This window comes from Choloepus didactylus, chromosome 8 (assembly GCF_015220235.1).
Source record: "Choloepus didactylus isolate mChoDid1 chromosome 8, mChoDid1.pri, whole genome shotgun sequence".
Lineage (NCBI taxonomy): Eukaryota > Metazoa > Chordata > Mammalia > Pilosa > Megalonychidae > Choloepus > Choloepus didactylus.
Window position 1 is genome coordinate 14,542,989 of NC_051314.1, and position 12,458 is coordinate 14,555,446.

The 12,458-nt window shown below is 56.3% G+C and overlaps 1 protein-coding gene across 3 annotated transcripts in view; it reads right to left on the reverse strand.

Annotated features, from left to right (window-relative positions):
- Window positions 1–3,403: 3,403 nt before the first annotated feature.
- Window positions 3,404–12,458, reverse strand: part of TAB1 (TGF-beta activated kinase 1 (MAP3K7) binding protein 1) — a 28,398-nt gene continuing 19,343 nt past the window's right edge. For 2 of the 3 annotated variants that reach the window (XM_037845597.1, XM_037845599.1), the window contains 5 exons: window positions 11,993–12,104; window positions 9,253–9,397; window positions 7,530–7,752; window positions 5,476–5,638; window positions 3,404–3,801 (listed from right to left, as the gene is read on the reverse strand). In XM_037845597.1, coding sequence (XP_037701525.1) covers window positions 3,594–3,801; window positions 5,476–5,638; window positions 7,530–7,752; window positions 9,253–9,397; window positions 11,993–12,104 — 851 coding nt within the window. In that variant the 3' untranslated portion in view covers window positions 3,404–3,593. Of the gene's footprint in view, window positions 3,802–5,475; window positions 6,043–7,529; window positions 7,753–9,252; window positions 9,398–11,992; window positions 12,105–12,458 lie in introns of those variants that run through there. The other variant, XM_037845598.1, reaches the window with a different exon arrangement.

The window sequence follows — 12,458 nt, forward strand, 5'->3', positions numbered from 1 at the left end:
GCGTGGAAATGAAGCGCGTGCTCGTGCCGAGCCATCACGACTGGCAGTGATCCGTGTCCATTTGGATTCAAAACAGAAGGCCCAGAGGAGGACTTGGAAAAGACGCCCTCAGCGGAGGAAACCTTCGGGAGCCAGGGTGGTGGCCCCTGCGGCCCTGTGCCCAAGCAGAGGTGAGGGCCACCCCTGCTAGCCAGCGTCCAGGTCCCTCGATGAAGCTCCCGGCAGTGTTGGGGCCCCAGGGTGGGCACTGTGTGGGGTGGGGGTGCAGGGGGCAGGGTGAGGGGTGGAGTCTCTGCCAGAGCACCTGGATCTTCTCCCGGTGTCCCCAGGCCCGCATGGTGGGGGGAATTCTTTCCTGTCACAGGAGCAACCGGATCATGAAGGGCTGTGTCATATCCTCACAGAAACCAAGGCTCAGCCGGCCAAGGGACTTGCCTCAAGTCACATGCTATTTATTCTTCCAGGGGGCACACACGGGAGGGATCACCACGTGCCTGGCACTGACCTTGGAGCTGGGCCCCCTTATGGGTGAGAGCCAGGTACACAGAATGAGTGAGAAAGGCCCAACAGTGTCTCTGGGAGGAAGACGAAGCGGGGTGACAGGCAGGATGTGGCAGGTGGGGAGAAGGGCAGGACAGGGGGCAGGGCTGAGCCAGCCTGAGAGGAAGGTGCATGCTGGCCCCGACGCAGCTGTTAAAGGCCAGGCAGGACCGTCCAACCACGTCATTAGACGGCACCCGGGGCATGGGCTCAGAGAGGGCACTGCCCGCCCCCAGGCACACAGCTCTGCTGGCTGGGTTGGTTCTTTCCCTTTTGTCTCAACTCCTGTCCTATTCCCAAGTCCTAAAACAGATTCTGCACCACACAGCTCACTCCACTACAGGGAACCTGGGGCTGGAGCAGTGTCCCTCTCACCTCCATCTGCCTAAGGGAGACAAGCTCAGGTGGAGTTCAAGGGACACCAAGGGTACAGGGGACACAAGGCCAACAGGGCAGTGCCCTCCAACCCCCCTAGGATGAAGTAGGTGCTGGGAAGGCTGGAGCTCTAGAGGCTGGCTGGTGGCCGTTTTGACCAGGACTATGCCAGAACCTCTTCGGTCCTGTTATTGGTCTGAGAAATGGGTGAGTTCACCACCCCCACAGGGTGGCTGAGGCAGCGGCTCCAGAAGTGCCAGCGACCAGCAGTGGACGTCAGCTGGGGAAGCCGGGGAGGGGAACATGCTCACAGGCCAGACAGGCCCCAGAAGGAAGTTCTGGGTTCAGGGCCCGCTGCGGGGAGACCCTCCCCAGCAGAGAGAGGGATGTGGATGGGACCCTCAGACCCAGCATGCGAAATGCCAAGCTTGGCTTCCACCCAAGCAGACACAGGGCTCCCGTTTCACCAGCGATGTTCTTGTAGAGACATGAGCTCTTAAGTCTTGGAAAGCAAAAGGAGGCACTTTGCAGACTAGTGTTTATAGAATCTTCTTCACCAAAATGAAGCAACAGAACATCCTCACATTGGCTGCCTGGCAGGTGGGCAGGGCCTGTTCCGGTGATGGGCGGCTCCCCTCCGGGCTCACCGAGGACCTGGCCTCACTCCACGGGCCTCAGGAACATGAGGGGAGCCCAAAAGCCCTGCCCCTGCCCACCAGCCCTGCGAGGCCTCGTCCCCCATGGGCACACCCTGTCACCCACCAGAGGGGCGCCGAGTAACCCACGGTCCTCACCCTGGGCTGTGAGCATGACAGCATGGAGGTCAGTTGAGCCTGCAGCTGAATCCCAGCTCTGTCACTCGCCAGCCCGGTGACCGTCATTACCTGACCACGTTGGGCCACTCGGCTGCAGATCAGGAGGAGGCACCCCCACCCCCCCACCCCTGCCGTGAGTTACATGAGACGTGAGTAAAAAGCACAATTGAAACTACAAAGTCTGACGCCAACATGCATTACTTCTTTGCTGCTTTAAAAAAGCAATTCTATTTCTAGAGACCGAACAGCATCAGAAATGTTCTCAGGATTCCCTTTGTTCTGAAGGCTCTGTGGCTGTGCCTTGAACCCCTGCAGAAGAGCCGGCTTTAGAGTGGAGGGGGCTTTGGGCCCTTTGCCCAGGCCCTTTTCTCTGCCTTTGCTGCAGCTTCCTCATTAACCCGGCCTCTCCAGTACTGTCCTTGGACCCTGCTCTGTCTCAGGAAAAATATTCCTGGAGCACAAGAGAGCAACGGCTTTGGAAGTGGCCATTTATTTATTGGAAGCCAAGTGCGCCAGGGGTGGCTCGGCTGCAGGCCAGCCCCTGCAAGCTGCTTCTGGGCACCGTGGGGCAGGGAGGCTGGGAGCTGGGGACCAGTGACCAGAGAACCAGGGAGGCCGGGGACACTGGCAAGAAAGGCCACGGCTTCGAGTTCTGGCTCCACCGACTGCGTGACCTGGGCAAGCTCCGAGTCGCTCTGGAACTGCTTCCTCTGAAAAGGGGGATGGCAACCCCAGCCGGCAGCCCTGGTGCCCACCATCCCCCACCCTCAAAGGGCCAGGGGCGACTTGCTGCTTCCTGGGTGTTTGTAAAGTCACGGGGCTCCCTAAAACCCGAGCCCCCCACAGCAGCCGGGTGCGAGGAGCCGCTCCCTTTGAGCCCTTCCTACTGCTCTCTCTTTCCAATGGGCCCCCCAGCCTGGCTACCATCCTGGGCTAGTTATCTTGGAGCTGGTAAAGGGTCACATCCATTTAAGATCATTAATCTTCCAACCTTTGGCCCTCCCCAGTGCCAGGAAGGAAAAGGTAGAGCTGGAGCCACTCAGCCTGACTCAGGCTGGGGCAAATCCTTACCTCCCCCGCAGCCCCCTTCCTGCACCCCCATCTCGGGGAAGCCCAGCCACCCCAGCCCATTCCCCTTTTGGGAATCAGTGCATCTCGGGGACAGTTCCTCAGGCCCCCCAGGTTGGTTCCTTTTCACCCTGACCTGCCCCCTCTGCTGCATCCCAAGCCCCCTAATGCTTCACTGGTCTCCCCAAAAGTTTATCCACTGAAAGCACCTCAGGTAGACGGAGGGGTAAGACCCAGGATGGGGTCGGCTTTGAAGGCGCAGGCCTCCCTAGGTACACTCTGGATTGAGGAGCATGGGGCTGAGGGGCTGGAGAAGGGGGAGCCACCACGCAGTGGGGGGTGGGGGGCCCTGGCAGCGGCAGTGGGCTCTTCCAGGGGAGGGGGCAGAGGTGGCCTTGAGAGAGCAGTGCCTGCTGGGCCTGCGGCATGTGGGGTCCACAGGAGAACCTCTTTGCTCACAGGCCACCCGCAGCTTCTGCCACCCGTAACCCGCGTTCTGGAAGATGGCAACGGTCCTGGCTGAGGCTGCCCGCGGTGGGAGGAAGTGGCCTCCAGCCTCCGGTGCAAGCTATATACAAGGTATACACAACGTCTGTACGCGCACCCTTGGGAGAATATTCTCTTCAGCACCCAGAGCCTCAGGACAACAGTTTGGTGCAGGCCAAGGCCTGTAGGCTCTACTATCAGGAAAAGACAAAAAGCCCCACCTGCCCCGAGCTGGGCCCCTTGTCCCCTCATCCCCATGCAAGGCCCTGCTCGGGCTGGCCCTGGGAAGGCTGCACTGCCCGGCCGGGGCTACGGAGCTGTCATCACACTCTGCTCGCCATGGTCCACACTCCAGAGGCGGTAAAACTCTGCGAAGTCCACGTAGGGCTCGACCCGGCCATCCTCGCCTGGCGGGAGGGAGTGGGCCGGCCGCGAGCGGAAGAGGCCCCCGTCCGAGCTGGAGCTGCTGCTCTGGGTGTGTGTGTTGGTGGACTGCAGGGTCACGGTCGGGCTCTGGCTGTGGGGAGGAAATGGGGTCAGTCAGGGGCCGCGGGCTCGGGGGGACCTTGGCCTCTGCCAGCCTGACTCTGACCAGCCCCGTGGGCCACAGGCACCTCTGGCAAAGGTAACCACAATAGCTGGCCCAGCCTGAGATGATCTTAAGGACAGAAAGAAATTGAATGTATTTTTAAAAGCAGCTGTATGTGGCTATTTAAATCAAGTAAAATTAAATAAAACAGAAAGCTCAGCTCAAGGGCTGAATGGCGACACGTGGCTGGAGGTAACCCTGTGGGGCAGCACAGATACAGAAGGTTGCATCATCACAGAACGTTCTGCTGGACAGCACTGGGCTAGAGATCACCCACTCCAGTCTCTCCCAGCCCTTCCTCATCCAGAGCCCACTTAGCCCAGGCAGGCAAGGTCTCCCCAGCAAACCTTCCTTGCTCCCCTCCTCCATGGCTCTCTCCCAGGCTGGGTGGGGACCAGCAACCACATTCCCAGAGCTGCCGGGCACCCAGTCCACAGCCAGGGTGATCTCTGTTAGCTCAATGCTCTATAAACTGCCAGCACAGCCCAGCACCTAACGTGGGGCCCGGCCACGGTGGGAGCCAGTGCTCTGCTGCTGGCTGAGGCCCAGCGGTTCAAGGCAGACCCTCGGCTGGTTCCCTGATTCGCCTGGGACTGCAGAGCCGCCCTCTGCCTTGGTGGACACAGCTGGGTGGCTCCCTCTGGGCAGCCCTGCAAGACGGAGGAGACACCATCCCCGGCTCGAGATGCCAGGCAGCCCCTCCACCCAGGGCAGGCAGCAGTGCCAGCTAAGGTGTGGGGACAGGGAGAAAGGAGGGCCTCTGGCAAGGCAGAGGAAAGCGGGGCCACAACCTCCTGGACGGGCCTCCCCACTGGCTGCATCCTGCTGGCCCCTCGGCCCCGCCCCCCGAGTGGGCTGGGTGTAGCAGCTCTGCCATTCCCTGCAGGGCGCAGGGCTGGAATGTGGAAACCAGATCCCGGGCGCCTGGAGTGGGGGTGGGGGGACACATTCCAGAGAAGTGAAGGGGGGGTGGGGGTGGGGGGGGCATGAGACCTGTCGGGCAGGTCTACAGCCGGCAGGGGGCCTGTCTGTCCCACCCCTGGCTCCAGACCCCTGGGGCCTCTCCCCTCCCTGTGCCCCTTGCCTTAAACTAGAGAACTGACGTCAAAGCCAACAGCGGACATTTTTCGGCAGAAAGCACCGACTCTGACAAGCTGGTACAGGCCCGACTGATCTCCCCTGAGTAGCGGCGCCCCAGGGACGCTGCCCCACACCACACACTCCAAAACCGGAGAAGAGAACAGAACACAGAACGAGAGGAAAAGCTACCCAGGCAATGAAAGCTAGTCTGTGGGACCTATGAGAAAACATAAGGAGGAGGATTTGTCCCCATCAGCGGCCTGCCCTTCCCTGCCAGCCTCCACATCCCCCCAGGCCCAGCTTCACGAGCTGCTGGACCCAGGGGTCCTGCCTCTTCCTGCCTCAGTCTCCCCAAGTAAAGGAGTTAGGGAATTTTGAGCAGTACAAGGCCCAGGGCAGCTCACCCAGGCTTCCTCAGCAGCAGGACTAAGCCCTGTGGCCATTTCTGTCCCTGGGACACACCCTGGGGTGGCGTCCTGCTAGGCGACCCGAAAGTGGCTGGGGGTGGGGGCTGGGGCTTACTTGGTGAGGGTGGGCGTGGCCTCGTCCAAGGTGGAGGCGCCGTGGGCTCCGTTGACCATCGGGCCCTGGGAGGGCATGACGAGCGACAGAGTCACGCTGGTCTTGCTGGTGTTCTGGGCACTCGAGTAGGGCACGGACACAGGGTAGACACGGCCTCCTGCAGCTGGGGGACAGAGCGAGCTGGGCCCCAGGCAGCTGCCTCTGGGGAGGGGCTGAGAGGGGAGGCGGGGGCCCCGCCTCAGCCCCTGAGTCCCAACTTGGCCCTCTGCTCTTAGGGACAGTTCAGGAGAATCCTTGGCAGAAACTTCCAGGCTGGGCAGGGGCTTCCTTCCATCAGGAAAGCACCCCTGGTGCACAGGGCAAGAACAGAATCGAGCGCTCACATTGCCTCGACGAAGGGTTCCTGCCCACTTTCCACAGACCCTTTAATCCAAGGGGCTAAGTTTGCTACTAGTTGAGGTTGGTCCAATAAAAATACGGTTATAATAACAAGAAGCGAAAGACACCCGGTGACTCCGGTGTCTATGGAAGAAAAAATCCACTGTGGATACTTCAGCTTATCCTCTTCTTTGGGAGAAAAAAGGAAAAAGAAATGCAGCCGTCAAGAGTGGAAGACCTTAACCCAGGCAGCACTGGGAGGGCAGACAGATAAGAAGCCCCTCTCCTCCCGAGCCCCGAGCCCCGTGATTCAAGAACAAACAAGGTAGAAAATAAAATCCTTCATCCCCTGAAGCCCTGAAGGGGCCCAGGGACAGAGCCCAGGCTCTGGGGCCAACTGTTTGTCCAGATGCCTTAACCTCCACCAGGGTCCTTTCTTCTTTTCGTTATTGTGTTAAAAATAGATAACATAAAATTTGCCATTTTAACCCTTTTTAAGTGTACAATTCGGTGGCATTAATTGCATGAGTTACACAGTTGTGCTTCCATCACTACCATCCATGTCTGTAACTGTTTCATCCCCCCAAACGGAAGCTCTGCCCCATCAAGGAATAATTACCAACCCCTCCCCGACCCCGTACCCTCTAATCTACTTTCTGTCTTCATGAATTTGCTTATTCTAGCTATCTCACCTAAGTGGAACCATATACTAGCTGCTTTTGTGGCTGGCTTCCTTCACTTAGTGTAGTGTTTTGAAGGTTCGTCCATGTTGTAAAACTATCAGAACCTCATTCCTTTTTAAGGCTGAATAATTCCACTGAGTTGCAGACCACATTTCCATTATCCAAAATCATCTGATGAGGGACACTTGGCTGCTTTCACTTTTGATTCTCGTGACTAATGCTGCAGGGGACGGCTGGGTGTCGAGCCCCTGCTTTCAATTATTTGGTTCTAGACCTAGGAGTGGGGCTGCTGGGTCATGTGGTGCATCTGCTCAGCCTTTTGAGGAACCACCAAACTGTTTCTCAGAGCTGTTGCCCCATTACACAGTCCCTTCCTGGAGCCTGGTTCCTCCTCTGCTGGCTGGGGGCACCGCTGTCTTGGGGACTTAAGGCAATAACGCAGGCAGGTGAGGGGCCTGGCACTCCAAAGGCCCTCAGGGTGCGGCAGCCGCCCTCCCTGCTGCGTGGCCCCATGGCCCCACAGAGGCTCTTGCACAAATGCAGTGTTTCTGGGCATGGCCAGGGCAGGCAGTATTACCCTCATTTTACAGAGAACACAGTTCAGAGAGGCTTCAAGGCAGAGCCTGGGACACCCCCACTGACTGGGGACCAGCCTCTCCCCTACTGGTATCTCTCCCTAAAACTCTTCGGATGGGGAGGGAAAGAGAGGGGGGAGGGACCCTGCCCCCTCCTCAGGTGTGTGGGAGGGCCCTGCCTCCATGGGCTTCACCCTCCCCTGCAGGCTCTCTTCTTGGCACACTTGTTAAAATCAAACCTTAATGAAACTACAAGATTTAAGATGAGAAAAAAAGAGTCAGAGCCTGGGTTAGAACTCAAACCGGGTCTCCAGCTCTGACTCCGTCTCCATCCCAGACAGCAAGGCCCATTGGCCCCCACCACTGTGCACCCCAGACGGAGTGTGCAGGTGGCCGCCTGTCCACGTGGCACACATACCTGGGGCTGGGGCCAATGCGGGCTGGCTCATTTCACCCAGTGGGTAGCCAAAGTTCCTCACCAGCAGGGTCATGTCCTCGTGCCGTGGGCAGAACTTGGCACGCTCCCCACCACTGGCAAAGGTGTCTCCGTGGATACGCCTCACCCGGTCCACGACAGCCTGGGCCACCGAGTCCAGGGAGGTCTGCTTGGCAAACTCAGTGTCAATCATCGCGGCAATTTCCTGGGGGGGCGGCAGAGCATAAAAACCTAGTGAGGGTCTCAGTTCCAGAGCCCTAAATCAGGGGTCACCGGCCAAGCAGGTGAAGGAAGTCCCTGCACGCAAGCCCGCAATCCGATCTTTTCAAGGTATTCAGGATAATCCTTCTGGAATTTTTCTCACTTGAAAAGCTACGTGATCTTGTGATCGCTTTGATTGTTGGCTTCCTTATCTCTAAAATGGGGATAATATCCACCTCACTGGATTATTAAGAGGATTAAGTAACACAATGGATGGGAAAGCAATTTGTAGACTAAAAAGCCCAGTATGACTGGTCATCGTTAAGTTCTCTTTCCTGGGGCAAACTGATTGTAGGCTATGATGTGCCAGGCATTTTGTCCGGAATTGGGTGGTACAGGATTGAAGACAGGGTCCCTGCCCTTAGACAAGCCCACTGTTCATTATATTCTAGAACCTAGTAGAAAGTCACTGGATGTTCTCTATTGTGAAAACCAATATAAAAAGAAGAACCACACTGACGAACAACCAGAACTAAAGCACAAACATGAAGTCCCCCACGTGCTGGCTGCGCCTCTGGGAGGCAGGCGGGTGGGGCAGCCCTGGGGGCTCTGCTCGGCACTAACCCCCCCGTTGCCACCTCAAGTCCGTCCCTCGACTCTGTGGGCCCCACGCTCCCTAGGGCTGCGTACAAGTATGCCCCTGCCCCCTCTAGGCTACAAGACTGCTGGAAGGAACGATAAGATAAAACAGGGGAAAGACCTTGGACACAGATACCAGGGGAAAGGCCTTTTCCTCATAATCCTAAAAAGGACAAAGTAGAAGAAGTTATCTTCCCAGAAGAGTTATAGGCAGGAGGCAGCACAAACTGTCTGTCTCACAGATCATCAAGCCAGGTCAGGCAAAGGCAGATGCCTGTCTAAACCACCCCCATCCAAATCATCCCTGCGACTGGCGCCAAGTCACGCTTTAATGGGCCTACTCAGAGGTGGAGGAAGAAGCGCAGCTCTCGCTGGCTAAGGGCTACATTTATTATACGACCACCCCACAGAGGCAGATGTTGTCATCCCCTCATAGAGATGGGGACGGATTGCAGAGTACTTGCAGCTCAGAGCGGGGACGTGGCGGAGCCAGGACTGATGTTGCCTGGTGGACTCCGCAGCCAGTGCTCTATGTATCGATGACCCCCCTTTCTGGGCTCTCCCCCGGGCCCAGCCCCTTCCCGGCAGTCCTAAGAGCATGCCGCGCCCTTGGAAATTCACTTCCAACTTGCCCTAAGGCCCTGGGGACTAACATGGCTTCAAGCCCAGAAAGAGCAAAGATGTTGGGGAGGATGGGCATTTTCCCCCAGCTTTGACCCCGGAGAAGATGCTGGTGAAGATGCTGGCATTTGAGAACCAGAGCTCTAGGTTCCTAAGCACTTCGGAGCCAAGTGGGAAGACTGGCCTGGATGAGGCCCAAGGGGCATGTCCCCCTGCAGCTGCCCACTCCGCCAGCCCAGCTCACCTGATTGGCCTGCCCGGGCCCATGGGCTGCCTCCAGGGCCTTGTACAGCCCCTCGGACATCAGCACAAGGAAGCCAGTGACCCCATCCAGTGGATGCCCACCGTGGATTTCTGGCTCCGCAATGATCGGTTTGGACTTGGCAGCACTAAGGGAAGAGAGTGGAATGGAGAGCTTTGCTTGGAATGTTCCCTCAGTGCACCTGTATTCTGCTGAGGGGAAGATTCTGCACCCAGAATGTAAAATAAAACACACCACCAGACAAGAGGAAAAGAAATAGTGGAAGAGGAAATCAGAGAAACGGACATGTCTTCTGAGGGCAGCTACTAAAAAAAGCTGGTGGGGAGCAGAGTCAGGATAGCAATGGTGAAGTGTCCCATTCTGGCCCGGTCCCCCAGCTCCTGTCCACAGAGCCCAGGGTAGTGGCAGAGGGAGGGATCATCTTTCAAAAGCCCACTCCTCTTGCTATTGCTTGGTCTCCTCCAAAACAGGTGTCCTAGCCAACTCAGACCCCCTAACAAACCCCCTACCTGCACATGGACCATTTACAGGTGTGGAATTGAGCCATTAAACATCAAACACTTCCAGCACATGTACGTGAGCACAAGGCAGGGATTCCAGGGCATTCTGAGCAACAGTGTTTAGTAGTGCAGGGTCTGCAAACATAACGTGCGTCCGCCAGTAGACCTGGGTAGTGAACTGCTGATAAGTCACGATGGAATCCCAGGCGGCCGCTACCAACAACAAAGCCAGCCGGAATTAGAAGTGCACAGTTATGGGGTAAGGGGCACCTTCAATGAAAAAAAGAGAGGGGCAGAGCACTGTGCAGGGTCCGCCAGCATCTGTGAGTATTCTGACAAGGAGAACACCCACAGGTTTATGTGCTTGTGCACAGACATTTGGGGGCAGGATACACAAGAAACTAGCAGCCCCTGGGGAGGGAGTCCTGGCTTGGGGTGGGAGGAAGGCTTACTTTTCACTGTATATTCTTGGCACTGTTTGAATTGTTTTTAACCACACAGAGGTACTTTCCAATAAAGCAAACAAAACCCCACAAGTTAGAAACAAAAGGTTTCAAAACTCTATTGCCTGAGTCTTGCACAGGTAAAGATTTGAATTGCGCTTTCTGTAACAGGAGGCCTGGTATTGACGAAGGACTTGGCGTGACGCCACAGTTCTGGTGGTGACACTACATGTCCTGACAGGCATCACAAAGGTAGACGTGCCTATTTTTCACACAGGAACGAGCCAGTGGTTGAGAATGCGTGCTCCTCTGGGTTGTTGCTGACATTCTCACAAACACTGAGGACTGGTGGTTTGGTATGCCGAGCCCTCTATCTTGGGGCTTGCCCTTACAAAGCTCATTACTACAAAGGAGAGGCTAAACCTGCTTATAATTGTGCCTAAGAGTCTCCTCCTGAATGCCTCTTTGTTGCTCAGATGTGGCCCTCTCTCTCTAACAAAGCCACCTTGGCAGGTGAACTCATGGCCCTCCCCACTATGTGAGACCTGACTCCCAGGGGTGTAAATCTCCCTGGCAACACAGGATATGACTCCCGGGGATGAATCTAGACCCGGCATCATGGGATTGAGAACATCTTCTTGACCAAAAAGGGGAAGTGAAATGAAACAAAATCAAGTTTCAGTGGCTGAGAGATTTCAATGGAGTGGAATAACTAGAAGGAAATACCTAAAACTGTTGAACTGCAACCCAGCAGCCTTGATTCTTGAAGACAATTATATAACTATGCAGCTTACATGGTGTTGACTGTGTGATTGTGAAAACCTTATGGCTCACACACCCTTTATCCAGTGTATGGATGGATGAGTAGAAAAATGGGGACAAAAACTAAATGAAAAATAGGGTGGGATGGGGGGCAGGGAATGATTTGGGTGTTCTTTTTTACTTCTATTTTTTATTCTTATTTTTATTCTTTTTGGTGTAAGGAAAACGTTCAAAAATAGATTGGAGTGATGAATGCACAACTATATGATGGTACTGTGAACAGATGATTATACACCATGGATGATCGTATGCTATGTGACTATATCTCAATAAAACTGAATTAAAAAAAAAAAAAAAAAAAGAATGTGTGCTCCAAATTCAGGCCCCCTGGGTTCAGGGCCTGCCCTGGCCCGCTGCTAGTCCTGAGACCAGGGCAGGCTCCTCATGGTCTCCGTGTCTCCATTTCTTCCTCTGCACAGTACCTACCTCACAGGGCCAGAGTGAGAACTGAATCAAAGACTGTGTGTAAAGAGCATGGCACAGGCTTGGCACAATAAAGATTCACGGTCATTATTACTGCCGTCATCACTGCTGACACTGAGAAGGGGGGCTTGCTTGTTGGGGAAATATGAAATTCATCTCACACCTGTGCCCTGGCCCCAGGCATGGACAGCCCAGACCAATAGGCCTTTGGTCTGTCCATACCAGGCAGGCTCACGCCAACTCTGGCTTCTCCCGCCAGGCCCTGCGGCACCAGATGCTGCCCTTGGCCCCGGCCCTGCTCCCTAACTTCAGCCCTTGCTGGCCGGTGCTCCGGGAGCCGGCTCCTGGCCCGTGGGGCCCAGGACCTGCCCCTACACCAACCTCTCGGGAAGGAAGGAGTCTCCTTGGGCTCTTGGCTTCAATTGTACCTTTTACCCCTGGTCTAGGATCTGCTTCTGCCTCAGGCCCTCTGGTCTTCCAAACAAATGGTGTGTGGGGGGGTGGTGTGGAGACGGCAGCTGGCCAGCCACCTACCTGAGCAGTTCAATGTCAGTGTAGCCGTATTTGACCTTGTAATCCCCGATGCGCCTGGTGCTCTCCTGACCACAGATGACCCCCACTTGCTTGATCTTTCCGGCATCCAAACCTAGCAGAGGGAGAAGCAGCTTAATGGTCCCATCCCTTGTTCATGAAGAACACAAAGAGGGGGGCAAAGACACATCCACGAAAAAGGCAACAAGGTTGTCCTGAACGGGAAATGAAGGGCCCCGAGGGTGCCTTGGAGAGCGGCTAACCTGAAAGTCCCCACGGTCCTCACCCCATCCCACCGGCCCTTCCTCACTCAGAACCTGCCCCACGCAGCACCCTTCTCCATGTGCTCCGGCACTGCCCAGGGAGGCCTCTGCCTTGTCCTAGCTGCCTCAGCAGTGCTGCCTCTGCCCCACAGTCTGCCCCGGAGCACTCTAGGAAGGGGTGGCAGAGCAGCTAAGGTGGTGGCTGC